Source organism: Canariomyces notabilis, assembly GCF_033297395.1.
Source record: "Canariomyces notabilis strain CBS 508.74 unplaced genomic scaffold N656scaffold_6, whole genome shotgun sequence".
Lineage (NCBI taxonomy): Eukaryota > Fungi > Ascomycota > Sordariomycetes > Sordariales > Chaetomiaceae > Canariomyces > Canariomyces notabilis.
The window spans coordinates 273,410-289,096 of NW_027041828.1; the positions used below are offsets into that span (position 1 = coordinate 273,410).

The window sequence follows — 15,687 nt, forward strand, 5'->3', positions numbered from 1 at the left end:
CGCGCCCCTTCTCTCCACGGCCACTGTTTTTGTTAGCCAACCCTTCTAATAACAAACAGTCCACACCCTCTCGACTTTTTCATCGGTCCTGCTCGTCACCGTCACGGTCACGCGCAAAATGTTCACCATGATCCTCAGCGTCGTGGCGTTTGGCCACCGCCTGTCTCCCATGCAGTGGCTCGGCGTCGGTCTGGTATTTGGCGGCATCGGCGTTGAGGCGCAGATTGCGAGGCGCGAGAAGTTGGCCAAGGAGGCGGCCAAGAAGGCAAAGGCACAATAACAAAAATAGTTGTTCTCTCGCTGCCTGCTGCTCTCTTGTTGCTGTCGTTTGTTGTGTATTGTACATAGATCCTTGAAGATTCTTGGTATAAAACGGGATAGATCCGTTTTCTTTCGTCCTACGTTTCTCCCATCATATTTTAGGAGTCTGACGTAGGTTGGGAAATCCACATGGAAGAGGAGGTTCTCTCTGGATAGGACAAGGGTATAGTCATAGAAAACGAATATCCTCCTCATCAGAACCTCGCTCTGGTCGGTGTTCCACCCTCGAGGCTGGTGAACTAGCCCTGGTTGAACATTGCAGCTAACACTGCCGCGGTCATGGAGGATGAGGAATGTCTAAATTGGCCGAGCTGCACTTTTGATCCATGACTGACGCTGAACCACATGAGACCAAACAGGCGGCAAAGTGGATGATCAAGTTACTTCAAAATATGATTTAATTCGGTTTCCTCCAAAACATCTGTACATGGACAAGGCCATGTAACGCATGCTCGAGTTGTAGTTTGTTTCACTACGGGAGCGAGCAGCAGCATCCAATCCCATCTCCTAGCACCCGTTTCCAGTCAATATAACACCGTGTCTTCCCAGTCCACTATCGTCTGATATTCAATCAAGCCCGTCATTACCTTGATGACTCGTCTTTCGCTGTCGGGCATGCCAGACAGCCTCTCGCCAAGGATCCAACTCCAGCAAGGCGACCCTGAATGAGCGCCTACGTCCCGACGATAGGCTTTTGATGACTGGGTCTCGTGTATACACCTGCGCGTCCCTTTCCCATACCTCTGCCCGCGCGGGACGCTGAGCTGCTGAGAACGGGTGCTCCCTCGTGGTTCTTCCCTAATCCAGTTAAGTCAAAGCTGCCTCCTTGCTCGTTTCCCCATTTTAACTCCGGCTGCGTATCTCGTCCAGATGCTGCCCCTGCCCATAACATATTCTAGATTATACATTTCGTTTAGTCGATGACATAAAAAACTGAAGTCAGTGAAGCCGCCCGGCCAGGATGTTTTGAGTTTCCCCGAAGAGAAGCCCAGTGCGCCACGCCACCCCCTGATGATGCGCGCGTTCCGTTGCAGTTAAAAACCAGAATAGACGCCGCGGAAAGAAGGCTCAAAGTGTCGATGAAACAAAAGAAATTTGTTTTTCGGAGTCGGCTGTGATGTCGGTTGATTTTGTCATGAGCAAGCGGCTTTGGGCCCCATGGCTCGGTGATCGATCTATGGCGGCTTGGTCGGCCGCTAGATATGTGGTTTTCGTCGTAATCCTCAAGAGCTTGATGTGCGTCAGTGTTTGACCCTGTCAATGCCCTTGCCTAGTAGCCATCTGATCGAGCGTTTTCACCCATAAGACGCTCTCAAATCATTTCATCGATTGACCGCACAATTGGGGTCTCGCCCTTAGTCGGAGGACTGCGCGGATCGGCGATCTGAATCGGCCGGCCGAATGGGAGGAATGGATCACGGGGAAACATGGTCTCCCGAGGCGAGAACAACCCTTCGTCAGGCGTCGGTGGAACCTCAATAAACTTCATTCCCGAAAGTTCGCTGAGCGATTCGTGAATCGGATTGCTGGTCATCGTTTCTGCGCGAGGGGACATGAGAGCGTCATCTTCAGGGAGGTCGCGCACAATCGTGACACGTCCCTCCGAGGTCTCCTGCTTAGCATCGGTCGAATTCGGCGGCGGCCTGAGGTTTAGCGACCCAAAGCTTAGCTTGTGCTCCAACCGGCCAAACCTGTGGGACCCAAATCCGGGAGAAGCAGGCGGCCTCGAAAATGGATTCGGCGGCGGGAAACCGGGTGACATCGGCGGCTTTGAAAGCTCAAGTGGTACCAGGCCAATGGATGGCGGCGGCTTCAGTATGGGCTCAGTAGGAAAGCTCGGCGATGGCGGTGGCTTGGGAAACGAGAGCGAGGCGAATCCTGGTGAGGGTGGCGGCTTTGACAACGAGCTGGCGGATGACGCAAAGCCAGAGTCGGTTTGATTGGCCCTAACACCGTGGTCCAATTTGACCCGACCGAACTTGCCTGGATCTGACGACTCATCCGCCTTCCCTGGCCATGAAAAACTCGAGGGCGCGGATGATGGGCCAGGCGAAATGGGCTCTCCTCTATTAGGAGTCGAGTTTCCCCGGGACCGGGCCGGACTCCTCTCTGGGCTCACACGCTTCGAGACCGGCCCCTCAGTCGGAAGGGGAGCCGTTAAGGGCTCCTTTGGCGACACTTCGATGTTGTCAGCCGATTGAGTTGCTCTGTGCTTTGTTGGACTCCGACCGCACCGCGGTTTGAAACCTGCGCTCGGCAGCAACCTCCTCTTGGCCACTTCCTTTTGGAAGTCCTGGAGGCAGTACATCAACCTCATGTTGGGACTGATCCACCGGCTCTTTGCCTGAGCAGCGTAATAGGCATCGTTAACAGATAACTCGGGATTCTGATAGAGACCATAGGCAATGATCAAACTCGCCGATCTGCTCGCGCCTTGTTGGCAGTGGACCAAAACCTTCTTCCCTTCCTTTGTTCGTTTATCAATTGTCTCACAAAGTCTCATCAGATCCTGAGCAATATCTGTGTTATGATCCCAAGGAATGTGAATGTACTCGGGCTCCTTGAGAGACGGTGCTTTAGGAGTAGTTGGCGTCTCAACTGAGACATCCTCTGGGGAATACTCAAAGGCAGTAGTAAAGCTGGCAGTTGACACGGCGCTGTCCGGTATTGGAGAGCTGTCGGATGCTTTCTCGGGGGCGCGGGTTTGCTGATCGGCCGCAGCAGTTGTAAAGGGATTGCTGACTTCACGGGCGACATTGATAACCACGTCAAAGCGCGCCGCCTCTTCTGCAGTTGGCTCGAGATAGAGAAAGACATTGTCGCCGTAGATGGGAATCGGGCCATCGGGATACCCCGGCGTTTTCTGGTCTTCGTTATTCTCAACCTCGTGGTAAGGTTCAGTATCGTAAGCAGCACGGTTCGCGATCTGTGGTCGTATCGGTGAATCCTCTTCTGCAATGGTCGGGCCCATCTCGGAACTGCCCGCAGGCCGTGGCGGGCGCAGGAAAGAGGAGAGCCCCGACTCGTTCCGTTCCAAAACTGTCGGGATTGTCATCCCTCCAACAGGGCCGAAGGTTGCCGACTTCAACCCCGACAGCATCTGTGGCGAGGACGTCGAATGCTTCAGAGCGCGGCGCTGAAGGATTGGGGGAACCGCAGGTGAACCTGGAACCTCGAGTGTTGAGCGCATTATGAGATCTGACGAGTTTGTTTTGAGACTGAGTTGGCTCGGTTTGCGTTTCATTGCAGGAATAATAGGCTTGATGAATGAAGGAGATGACGGTTCTGACAATAACGACGACGAAACGGAGCAAAACGGAGGCTGAATGGAAAGGCCCTTCATGTTCTTAGGCCGCCTGGGTGCTGGTGAGGTCATTGGCCGCTCCGAATTCGGGTCCGACACTGTGAGGCTGGCCATGTTGGACAGCCCTCCAAACGAGACCGGTGCGAAAGCTTGAAGAGGCGCTGCATTGACGGGAGAGTCCGGGGACGAGGATGGCGAGGGATCGGACAAGTCGGACGAATCTGTGCATGATACTGTGGTCGTTGGAGACGAGTCAGCCGACTCGGTCGTGTGCGTTGATGTACTATTGTTGTGCTTGTGAGCAGGCTCTGAGGGTAAGGCACCTGGCCGCAATTCCGGCTGCGCACCGTCGGGCGCTTTTGAGTCTTCCATCACCAGGTTGGGGTCGACAATTGTGACGGGATTAGAGTGGTCCATGACCGCGCGGTCCACGCCATAGACAGACATGAATGAGGGTATTTGATCCTCATACAGCTGTCGAGCCGCGGCGGAAGGCATATTCAGTGAATCTCAAAATGGCCCCGACGCACCGGGATTGGTTTCGTTGCGCTTCAATCTGATCGCGACCACACTCTTGTCCGTCGCAGGGCGGCCGCCAGGTCGCTTGACCACCCCGCCGTTTGGTAGCCGTCGTCGAGCGGAAGTATTGAAAGCGATGGTTGCCGGTAGCACCGCTAATCAGCAGAGTGGTGCGCAAGACAGTTGGGCCAAGCTGGACAGCGCTGCTGAATCCTTGCTAGACTCCCTAAACGTCTTGAATAAAAGATGAAAAAATCCCGATCCCACAAACGGCTTGCAACCAATATCCCCGGCTTCGAAGTTACTCGTACAATGTCCGAAAAGATTCTAAGTCGACCTGATGATGGGATACTCGTGCTCGATCGAATGGGCACTGTTCAATATGGTTGCTCGTCTCGAAGGGAGCCAAAGGCGACCATGTCCAATAGCAGGACGCGTGGCGGACTGCGGCTTAGCGGAGACGACAGGTTCAAGAGCGATGAAGGATCAGTACGAGTGAATGGAAGGTGGAAGGGACCGATAACCAAAAGGCGCGGCGTCAATACATGGCCCAATGCAGTCGTGGTCGTTGAGGAGCCGTCTGTGACAAGAGTCGATACTGTAACTGGGCCAAAACGGCGCGGGGTTCCTTTGTCTCGACAACCGAGTCTTCGGTCTCGAAGCCACCTCCCGATCCAAATCTCCTGTACTCTTGCCCGTCCCTTCAAATTGGTGCTGTGCAAACGGGAGTGCTGAGAGAGGAGGAATCGAAAGAACAATAGAAGGGAGAAGAAAAGAGGGAATTGGCGTGGAAGAACAAGGATGGTGCGAATCGAACGGGGCGATGCCCGGTTGGCGGTGGCAGCGGCAAAGGCAAAGGCGGGCGCAGAAGGGGAAGCAAGAAGCGCTGAACGGGTGCAGCCTTCAGGCCCAAAATTAGGGGTATCGAGGCAGCAGGGCACACACGGGCAGAGGAGCCACTCCCCTCTGGCCAGGTCGTCCTCGGCTTGGTTGAATTGCAGGGGCCACTTGGGTTGAGCGGTGGGTCGCGGGGGAGGTTGAAACCAATGGCAGGCGCCGACAGTAGTCTCCACCTGTACAAGAGAACACCGGCGGCTAGCGGACTTGCTTGCTTTCCAAACAACTCATACTATAAATAGACGGGTGCGACCATGGAAGCAAAATTGTTCGCCAGCCCTGATTGGAGGAGGCCCCAGTTTGATGCTCGTTTGGCCAATCAACCACCGTCTGGTCAAACCTCTTTCTGTCCCTTCTGCAGTTGATCCTTCCTGGCTGCAAAAGCAGAAGCCATCATCTTCCGCAATGTTGTTCTCCCGACCCGATCAGTCGTTCTGCCATTTCCTCAACCTTCATTGATGGGGGACGATGGTTGCGAAACTGGGCTGTTGACTGCAACCTAGGCCAGTGGCAGGTGCGCGCAGTCTGGGTGTGCCTTGCAAGGGAGCCGCTGGGGTCGCATGCTGCATTCCCATTTCCTTGACAAGGCGCTGTGGTTGGGTTCATGGCTCATCAATTGGTATGTACTGTACCCGTAAACTACGTAGGTAATAGTGTAGCCCTAAGCCGCTGTCTCGGCGAGGCAGCCGAGCATTTCGGGGCGATGCCATCCACTCGCGGGGCAGTGACAACCTCCGCCTTATGATGGCCTCTTCCGCCGGCCGTTCCATTTTTTTTCGGACGTCTCCCGCTTCTTGTCTTACCTTCTCCGCGAAGGGTAGCTGTGCCACACGGCTCCAGATTCGCGGCAACCCATCAATGTGGTATAGACAGGTGGCTTTGACTTCTTGAACGGAGTGTTCGCCTATCCGCGTGTGTGGATTGAACTCTACTCGGTCGAATCTCACGGGTATGAATTGTCTATATCTCTATGAAGTGTTCTCCTCAAGACCGCTCAGCCAAGTCCTACAGGATTGTTCGACATGTGGCCGCTGCAGACCTGAAACAAGCCGAGTTCGATGGGCGGGGTGTGGGGTGAATTGTGGTCATCGGAATGGCCAGTGCACTGCCCTCTCATCTCAACGTTTCTCACCAGTGGACACGCTTATCCCTGAATTGCTGCACCTCGACTTGAAGCTAGACCTCGTCTCGAGAAAGCAATCCGGTGATGGTTTAGGGCAGTGGAGCGTATCTCGACTTCGTCCGAGTGATGCCGGCTCTTCTGAGAGATGTACCCACTGTCCACGCAGCACTGGAGACAAGCCGTTCGAAATCAACATAAGTGTCGCCGAACGAGTTGCCTGGACACATACTCCGTTCTACGTATATCAATTTGTAAGGACGGGACTCAAGGACTATGCCTTCTCTACCCTATAACTCAGGTACCTTAATAAGCTCACGATAGAAAGCAAACCGAGGTAGCTACGGTACCTGATCGTCGTAGCTTCCAAGTTCGAGCCAACCAGTGGACCGTGGATGGAACCTTCCCAGCCACACAACAAGAGCAAAGCGCGCTACCTATAAACCTCCCCCCCTCTTCACCCTTCACCCTCCCTCGACCATCAATCAACCTCACCCAGACATTTCAGCGCTTCTTCTTGACGCTCAATCAATTCAAATATTCTGAACCCGCCATGTGTATAGGACTCCATAGCTTTGCTTTGGACCAGAGAAGCACGCCGACATAGAAGCAGAGCGTTTACCTTATCAATCTCCATTGAAACCTACGGCTGCTCGTCTCAAGGAATCTCTGACGTTGACGCAATCATACACCATGCTACGGAGTACACAATTCTGTTACGGATACTCCAGAGGCATGTGGAGTTCATGGAGTTCAGGCATGACATGGGACTCTGGAATCGCGATGCATGCAACGATTCTGCTTCACTCAAGGGATACCGTCTTCAAACTATTTGATCCTGAATCAAGGCGGTGAGTGCATACAGTCCATATTCCCCGGCGATACAGAAAGTCGCAAAAGAAAATCCTGATCTGTCCCTCCACAGCGGATCTGTGACACTGGCATGCCGACTCCCGTCTGTGCTTCTCACCCCTGGAGGAAGGAACCTGGCCTTGCTCTCACCGAAACAGATGACTATCAGAAAATCGGGGGACAGGTCGCAAACGAACAGGGAGGGCATGTATACCAGGGTGAAGGCCTCCCTCTCCCTTGACATATGTACATGTTGAGGCTGGAATTGTAGTTCAACGTTAGTGTATTGTGCACTACGTGTAGGTACTGACTCGATCCAAGGTTGACGATGTCCAGATTTGTTTCTCGTAGTGGCAGAGGAACTGGCTTACAAGCCGTTCAAAATAACTGACACCTGCCCCGGAAGCTGGAATGCGCCCGCCTTGATAGAATACGCGTCAATACTTCATAGAAGCGAAGAGGACATGGACTGGGCCCTATGCAAGCCCCTGAATCGTGATAGCAGCTCTTCCAGTGTCCTAGGTCAGGGAGTTACACGACGGCCCACGAAGTATTCGTAGTTAGGTAACTTCCCGAGGTAAGGTAGCAATGAAGTTGGGCGCCTCCCGCTCCCGTCTGCCTCACACACAGCTGCACTTCAAGTTGACAGTCCAACTGACATACATGACCTATGCGACTGTACTACTAGTAGGTATCCATATCGACGCAAGAAGAGCGCACCAGGCCACATGTTTCTGTTCTCCATGGAATCGGCATGGAACGGGCCGTCCTCGACGCATTGTATGTATGTACATATATCGAACGTTTGCGCCGTTGGGGGTTGAGAGATGATCCCGATTCGCCAATGCGTCTCTGCAGTCTGCACGGTTTGCGCAGCAGGCGGAAGGAATCAAATCAATCAAATTCATCAGGCAAGCCAGGGTCCTTCCCGTCTGATCCTTGGGCACTTATTACCCCTCTTACCAGCCTCGCCATCATTCCCGATTTATGAGATAAGTTACTCTTCAACGACCGCCCTACACTTCACCTTCCAAAGGCAGAGACTGGATTAACTGGCTGGCGGACAGGAACTTCCAAGTCGCCCTATCCCTAGTATAGTTTGACCTCCCCACTGTTTGCTGCGCGCCGTTGCCGCCCTCCTCCGTACTGTACATACACTACTAAGGTATGTACTCCATGCATGCCACGCCCTGTCAAGGTGGTGCGGGAGGAGGCGCAGAGCCAAGAGACTGGCACTTGCAGGTTACGCTTGGGCTTTGACGCAAACGAAATACATAACGCTAGCGTAGATGCCAGGGGTGAAGAGAGATGATAGCTGTTGGAACTTTACGTTACACTAGGTTTTGCGGACGCGGTCTGTTCTCATCAACGGTGGAAAACAGTTCGATAACGCTCTATGTTAGAGAAATGCCCGACCTACCTAGCCACTTCGGAATAAGTCGCGTAAACCTACAGAGCAAAGATACAGAAGACCCCTGAGTTGTACAAACCTAATATTCAAGAGTGGAGAGGATGGAGAGTGATTGTTGTTAGTCCTCAGCTACCTAGAGCCTCTCCCTATCACCTCTCCCTGCCCATCGTTGACAGAGAGGAAAGAGGAGGCGAGCTTCCAGTGATATGGCAAACCTTGTAAATTACCTCCGTATCTATGGTATCCATCCTCACCCCCTCGAAATGTGAGGAGTACCTCAGTTCTTACCTTACTCCCCCTTGTCGCTCCTGTCTGTCACCGAGTCAGCGAGGTGGTTACTGGTACTTCTGTGTCTAGTTACATCCAAATTCAGCAGATGCTTCGCTATTGATACTCAGCTAGGTAATTACATGCTAGACTAGAGACCTGACAGGTCGCAGCACATTACGTTAGGTGGGTATTGATGTAACAATACACTACGAAAACCCTACGAATAACTGCAAGCCCTAAAAGTCATCTTACCGACTTTGTAAGTGTGTGGAGCCACCGAGCGCGAGGGCGTGTCCTGGTTCCATTCGGTGATTTCGCGCTGGGCATTGGCCCACACAAGTCTGTCCTCCCTCGTTCATTACCTTGCTACCTAACCCTACGAATACTGCTGCTGTGAACACCAGCCCGACTTTCACAGGGTTTCTCTTTGCCTCTCTCCTACTTCTACTGTATCCTGCGATACGGCTCCCGATTCAGCTACCTGTCCTTCTCGACCTGAGGCAGCCTGCAACTTATTCGCGTGCTTGGTTCCCAGTGCGCCATCACTTTCGCGCTTCTCAACACACAGCCGAAAAAACCATTCCATCTCGGGCACCGTCGTCGTTGCCCGCTTGAGCGCGGCCCCAAAGTGTCTCTTGTTTTGGCGACACGAACTTGAGCTCCGCTTATGGAATCCACTGCGATATCGTCAATGCACCCAAATTCGAAGAAAGAAACTTAGGATTCAAGGGATCTAGGAATTTAAGCTCGGTTTTGAAACCAGGAAAAGCAAATCTATTGCGCGCTGACAAGAGGGGGAAAAGGGGGGTGAAAACGAAAGGCGCCTGATCTGGTGCGCGCGGCGTGGCGACCCGTCAGTCAGCGCAGTGGCCGCCTCAATAATTATGACATCGGCCAGTTTCGCAGAAGCGGGCCTTGGCCCCAACTCCACAGCGGGCCCCTACAGGAGCAGTCCTCCGGAGGCGCACAGCAGGACCAGCGCCGTCAGCACGAACAACAACAACAACACCAGCGCTACCACCCGCAACAGCAACAACCCGTCCTTTAGCAACGAGAGCGGTAACTTACACGCCCATCGCCAGAACAACAGCTCCTCCAAGCTTCCCGCGTTTCGGTTCGTCGATTTGAAAAAGAATCCCATCTCGCTGCCCACATTGCTACAGCACATCCCACCCTCGCCCAACACCGCGAGTGAAACTCCGCAAAAGGCGCACAACCAAACCCGCCGAGTCGCCGGCTCGTCGCGAGAAGCCACTGATCACGGAAGCAGAGTCCCAACCCTCCCCAACAGGCCCGCGTCATTTGAATCGCAACAGCAGAACAATAACCCTCCGAGGACTCGCTCACTGAAAGTTTTGTCCAACGCAGGATCTGCCAACTCGCCCGCAGGCTCAAAGCGTCCAGCGTCATTCCCAGATACTCCGAGGGTCATTGGTAGCGTGTATACGGGCCGGTCGCAATTGTCATACATTACGACTCCAGTCACCAAGCGCCGCCTGACTGCCTCTACTGTGGTGCAGGATGCCATTGCGACGAACCCAGCCCGTTCGCATTTGAGTTCAAGTTTGCTACGCGGTCCTAAGACTGTTGCGTCCGGCGAAACCGACGAAGCGACACCCTCCACCGAGAGCAAGAGTCAGGGCCAGCGGGAACTGCTGTTAGCCAAGACCATCGATACCCCAAAATCAGAAGACAAGAAGGCGTCGCGCCCTCCGGTATCGTACAGACCGCCAAACGCCAGCTCCACCTCCGGCGGACGCGCTGTCATCCCTCCAATCCGATCTTTCCGGTCTTCCGGGTCCCGCAAAAGTGTGGTTCTCGACATGCATGGTAGGCGTGTGTCCGGGGACTCGTACGGCGAGGAAGCGTCGGATTCGAGTCAGCGGGAACGTGCATTGCGGGCCCTCGAGGGCCAGAGCGACGAAGATTTTGTCACCCCGCCCGAGTCCGGGGACTTGACTACAACTACAGATAACGACAACACGGCAGACATTTTTATGAGAATCGCTGGAGAGGATTCGACGCCCCAGTCCCGTCCGCCGCTTGAAGTCCAGGGGAGGGCGGCGGAACAGAGTGCGATTGTAAGTCGATGGTCTCCGGCACCCATAGATTGTTCGTCTTCAGGTGCCACGCCTGACAACGATGAACTCGGATGGCTAATCCCTTGATAGTCACAATCCAGCCGATCATCCCATCGCCGACCTCTGTCGGCAGCTATCCCTTCCTATCAAACCTCTTCACCTCCCCAGATTTCTCGTCGTCTCTCCGATCAGCTGGAGAGCGCCCGAAAGCGGGCAGACAGCCAGTCGGCCCAAGAAATGACGAGAGAACTAGCATACCGCACAGCGTCTAGAGAGCATCCACCTTCGGTTATAAGTGTCTCCGAGACTTCTAGTCGTGTGCATCCTGTCAAGGCACCCTTAAAACCGTCTCCAATTACGCCAAGGCAGGTTTCGTTCCGAGACTCGTTCGCAGAAAGTGCTTCTGCATCCCAACGCAGGAGGGCTTCAGTTACAGAGAACAACAACCTCTTAACAAGACCGGCTCAGTACAGAGGCTCGAACATGGCAGCAACCCAAGGACGAACATACAACTCCTCTCCTTTGGTTCCTAGATCTGCAAATGCCCAAAAAGATGAGCCTCTGACCGGGTCCGAAGCGAATCACGGTGTCGAGGGGACCGAGTCTTCGAGTTCGACAGCAGCGCCGTCAACTGTGTGGGATGACATAGACGACCTGAAATCGCGGATTCATAGACTGGAACTGACAGGAAAGATCGCGCCCGCGTCCGGGGGATCAACATACAGAACCACCGATGACCGCCCGCCCACTGCCATGACGAACGCCACGACCATGTCAGCATCGCCGAAGCGTGGATCGGGTGCTAGCATGGCACAAGCAGAGACGAGCAGCAACGCAGCGCAGCAGCGCGACACGCAGCCCTTACTCCTCTCCGCTCTCTCCAAGACAAAAAACCTCGTCAGCCCAGACATTTTCAGTGCCATTGAATCGGCCGCGACGGACGCCCTGGCCTTGTCGTCAATGTTGAACGCTAGTGGACAAGCGGGACCAATGTCAAGCGGTTCCAGCACCGTCGGATTCAATAGTGGGTTCACCGAGAGGCAACTGCGGCGGAAAGCGGACAGCATCTGTAGGAGTTTGACCGAGCTATGCATAGCCTTGACTGGTGAGCTAGGTCAGCACAAACAGTCTCAGCTGACTGCGGCCACGCGCGACAATGAGCTCTTGTTGAGCCCAACATCCATCAGCCCGGCAGCCGCTTCGGTCCTGAGACGCCCTAGTGATGCCGCTGAGGCAGCAGCAAAGCCTGGCGCGAGCCCTCGGGCTCCGACCGTGCTGGAGCAAAGGAGACAGACAATGTTAGCCGCCACAGTGCTCCCTAATGCTCGCTATGCCGCTGCCCCTAGTACACCGATGGAGCCGGCGAGCGCAGGGCGGAAGTCTTCCCTTTTGCTGGCTCGGATACGCCGAGCAGCAACGGAGGAACCCGAGGAATTGTCTGGGAGAAGGTCCTCGCTGCTGCTGAGGACGAGAAGAGCTGAGACAGAAGAGCCGGAGGAGTCCCGCGAAGGACGTAAGACCTCGCTGCTCCTTCGCACCAGAAAAACCATGAATGAGGAGGAGGATGAGTCTCGCTTTCGTGCGCCCTCCAGGGCCGCCACTGAGGTGAACGGCTTCCGTGCCGCTGCTCAACGCGATTTAGCGGCTTCCATGTCTCGATCTCCGACCGAGAGCAGCCCGCTCACCTCAGCACTCTCACGGCGCCGGCTCCTCGCAACCTCGCTCAACACGCGCCTAGTTACAATCAACAATGCCTCGGATCCAGCCTCTGCGCCCGTCACACCAGCTCGCCGGTATCTCGAACGAGGCGCATTAGACCGCGAGCAGATGACCAATAGTGTGGTAGAAAGAATTGCCGAGGAACGGGCCCAGCGGCAACTCTCACTCAGTCAGACAGCAATCATGAACCGCACGAGCAGTTTCGGCAGCAGGAGAATTCGCGAGTCGGGCATACCCAGCCTTCAGTCGCCAGGGCAGAGTGCGCAGGCGGGGCCGGAACGGCTAGGAGGATCAGGAAGAGAAGGAGGTTATTACCGATGACCGATCTAACGTGATGTCTGATTACGATTTTGCGACCCATGTTTTGACGAATGTATCAACATTGAGAACGATATGGATGTCATGTCCTGGGCGTTTGTTATTGCTATTTTGATGTTTTTCTTCTTTGCTACTTGGTCGGTTGCTAATTGTTGGGAGTTGGGCGATTTTCTTCGCTACTGGCATTTTTTCGGTGCGTGGGGTTTTGAAAAGAAGAATCCTCGACGACCCTGTTTTTCTCTGCATCATCATTAACCTCATATCGCTGTTTGTTGTCACGGTGGCGTTTTTGTATAGGGGCACCTTTTCCATTTCTTCCTCCCATCCCGAGTTGGCCAACACCCAACTGCTTCGCATGGCGTATTGGTTGAGTGGACGGAACGAATACAGAGCGACTACGAGATACGTGGAGACACGGACACACGGACACATTGGACACACAGAGAAGCACACGCGCGCCGACATGGGCAGCGGAGGCATGGAAAGGGAGTCCTGGTGTTGGCGTCCGTTCTGGTCTGCCTGACTTTGTCTGTCTGTCTGTTTGGGACGGGGCGCGTGAGGAGCACATGGGCGACGAGGGATACGAATATGTGTAATGCCAATGTATAAGTGTTCTGTTGTGTTCTTATGGCGGTATGCGAAGGTTTGTCGGCTATCTGGGCGAGGATGGACGCTATGTGTGGGCTTCTCTGGTTTCTGCTCTGGTCTCTCACCGCTGTACGCTCTCCATCTACGGCTCGGTCTGGCTTCTTCTCAGCCGGATCTCTGTGCGGTAATCAGGAGTTGGCGAAGATTTTGGTATATACATATGGGTTGATACCTTGAGGAGACGGGGTAGCGGGTAGCGAGGAGATCGAGGGACGGAGTAAGGTGCCCGGTCTGTATATAAGGTAGTTTACTGGTTGAGGTGTTAATGTATTCTGTGCCTCTATCGGCTCATGACTGATGCGGAAAGTTACAAATGAAGCCGGTGACTCAGGCCGGGCTGGATACACTTGAGTAATACGGGCTGCTTCAACAAAGCTGGGTCGGTAAGGCCGTGGCAAAAGTACCAGCTTACGGGGTAATGCCGTCTTGATCTTGATCACTGACTGTCCTTGGTGTGCTACGCTTGATAATTATAGCGTGCAGTATGTATTTTTCCTGGGTATTTGCTCTACAATACAGTACAGTACAGTACGTAACGATACTGGAGAGCCGAAATTCCTGGACCACAACCTCACTTCAGAACCTCAATACAACTGTATACAAACAGCGCGGAACTTGTGCAAAAGACTACTAAAAGACTTACACATAACGGCAGTTTGCCAGCTGCATCCATCTTAGTCGCGTCCAATTGATGGCCCATGCCGAGCCTTGCCTTGGCACAGGTACCAATTGCACCTAGGTCTTTGTCTCCAATTGTATTGCCCGTATTCTCATTTCCATTCGCATCCCCATTCTCGTCGTCGCTCACAGCGTTATTCTCACACCAACACCACAACCACAACCACAACCATATATACATCCACACCCAGTCTAAATCCAACAAATCCCAACCGGCAACCTACCACAACAACGCCGGCCAAGACAGCAAGGATAACGTCTTAAACAAAACCACGCATCCAGCGACAAGAACAGCAACGAGACTGAGCAGGGGCTGGGGCCGGGGAATCATGGACGACAGAAGCGACATCACAGGGACCTACGACACCCTGGCAGATCGCTTCGAGGACATGGCAACTACGTCTCGGCGAGGGGGTAGGGGAGGTCCTAAGACCGGGAGAGGACGAGGGGGAAGTGGCGGCAGTCGTGGTGGTGGAGCTGCAAGGGACAGGCGCGAGGTCGACTTGTCCAAGGCCTTGTCGAGGCTGCTCCGGCACCAGGCAGGCAACGCCGGGATCGAGCTTGACCGGGAAGGGTACGCGCCGCTTGATAAGGTGGTATGTTGACTTTACTATATTAGACAACCTTGGATTGATTGCTTCTGTCCGTCACTAACCTTCCCATCAGCTACAATGGGGCCCCATCCGCTCGTTAGCCCCGTCCTTTGATGAGATCGTCGCCGCCGTGCGCGACAGCGACAAGCAGCGCTTCGCCCTGAAACCCAGCCCGGCGACCAACCCGGACCAGGACGAGTCCTCGGCCGAGCCGTCGCACTGGCTCATCCGCGCCAACCAGGGCCACAGCATCAAGCTCGACAGCGAGGCGCTGCTCAAGCCCCTGGCCATCCCCTCCGACTCTGGCTCATTGGCCCCTGACGACGACGGCAGCGGCAGCGGCAGCGTGCCTGTTCCCGAAACGGTCGTCCACGGCACCTACTTTGCGTTTTGGCCTGCCATTGTCGCCTCAGGCGGGCTGAAGACCATGGGGCGGAACCACGTGCACTGCAGCATTGGCCTGCCCGAGGACGAGGCCGGCGTCGTCAGCGGCATGCGCAGAGACGCCGAGCTGCTCATCTACTTGGATGTGGTCGCGAGCATCAAGGATGGCATGAAGTGGTGGATCAGCGACAACGGGGTCGTGCTGACCGAGGGTAATGCCGAGGGCATGGTGCCGGTAAAGTACTTTAGGGAGGTGGTGGGTCGGAGGCAGAACGTTGGTGTGCTTTGGAGGAACGGAGAGAAGGTGGCTGACTTGCCCGAGGGGTTGAAGATACGCGCGCCGCAGGGGAAAAATAGGGGGAGTCACGGGCCCAGAGGAGGCAGAGGCAGAGGCAGAGGCGGCAGGGGGGCCGGGGCGTGAGCAGGCTCAAATGAGGGCGGCCTGCTGCTAACTTGGTGATTCATAGACCCCGAGGTATGCGCTCCTGAACCTTTTCGTCTTCAGTCGCTATGTAATCTACCCACGACTTCCAGATCCCCACCTTGCAGAGCAGCTCTCATCGTCCATTCCG

General features: G+C 54.6%; 6 protein-coding genes across 6 annotated transcripts in view; 4 read left to right on the forward strand and 2 right to left on the reverse strand.

The window, feature by feature from the left end:
* Positions 1–280, forward strand: part of N656DRAFT_705813 (UAA transporter) — a gene marked incomplete at both ends in the record, with an annotated part of 1,417 nt that extends 1,137 nt beyond the window's left edge. The window contains one exon of the mRNA XM_064811303.1: positions 60–280. Within this exon, the coding sequence (XP_064671679.1) occupies positions 60–280 (221 nt within the window). The remainder of the gene's footprint in view (positions 1–59) is intronic.
* A 1,353-nt stretch (positions 281–1,633) lies between these two features.
* On the reverse strand, positions 1,634–4,123 carry N656DRAFT_788368 (DSPc-domain-containing protein; the record flags this gene model as incomplete). Its single annotated transcript, XM_064816686.1, has 2 exons — positions 1,634–1,860; positions 1,918–4,123. 2 exons carry the CDS (start codon positions 4,121–4,123, stop codon positions 1,634–1,636), a joined length of 2,433 nt encoding a protein of 810 aa, XP_064671680.1.
* A 1,697-nt stretch (positions 4,124–5,820) lies between these two features.
* Positions 5,821–6,876, forward strand: N656DRAFT_572357 (uncharacterized protein). The gene is made up of 2 exons (XM_064810135.1): positions 5,821–6,415; positions 6,490–6,876. The coding sequence occupies exons 1-2, from the start codon at positions 5,993–5,995 to the stop codon at positions 6,766–6,768; spliced, it is 702 nt and encodes a 233-aa protein (XP_064671681.1). The 5' UTR covers positions 5,821–5,992; the 3' UTR covers positions 6,769–6,876.
* A 15-nt stretch (positions 6,877–6,891) lies between these two features.
* Positions 6,892–7,485, reverse strand: N656DRAFT_572395 (uncharacterized protein). The gene is made up of 2 exons (XM_064810136.1): positions 7,385–7,485; positions 6,892–7,272 (listed from the first exon to the last, which is right to left on the reverse strand). Exon 2 carries the CDS (start codon positions 7,255–7,257, stop codon positions 6,985–6,987), a length of 273 nt encoding a protein of 90 aa, XP_064671682.1. The 5' UTR covers positions 7,258–7,272; positions 7,385–7,485; the 3' UTR covers positions 6,892–6,984.
* Positions 7,486–9,578: 2,093 nt separating this feature from the next.
* N656DRAFT_767136 (uncharacterized protein) lies at positions 9,579–12,815 on the forward strand (the record flags this gene model as incomplete). The annotated part of the gene is made up of 2 exons (XM_064813536.1): positions 9,579–10,775; positions 10,866–12,815. 2 exons carry the CDS (start codon positions 9,579–9,581, stop codon positions 12,813–12,815), a joined length of 3,147 nt encoding a protein of 1,048 aa, XP_064671683.1.
* Positions 12,816–14,527: 1,712 nt separating this feature from the next.
* On the forward strand, positions 14,528–15,536 carry N656DRAFT_788370 (uncharacterized protein; the record flags this gene model as incomplete). The annotated part of the gene is made up of 2 exons (XM_064816687.1): positions 14,528–14,734; positions 14,805–15,536. The coding sequence occupies 2 exons, from the start codon at positions 14,528–14,530 to the stop codon at positions 15,534–15,536; spliced, it is 939 nt and encodes a 312-aa protein (XP_064671684.1).
* Between the last annotated feature and the right edge of the window lie 151 nt (positions 15,537–15,687).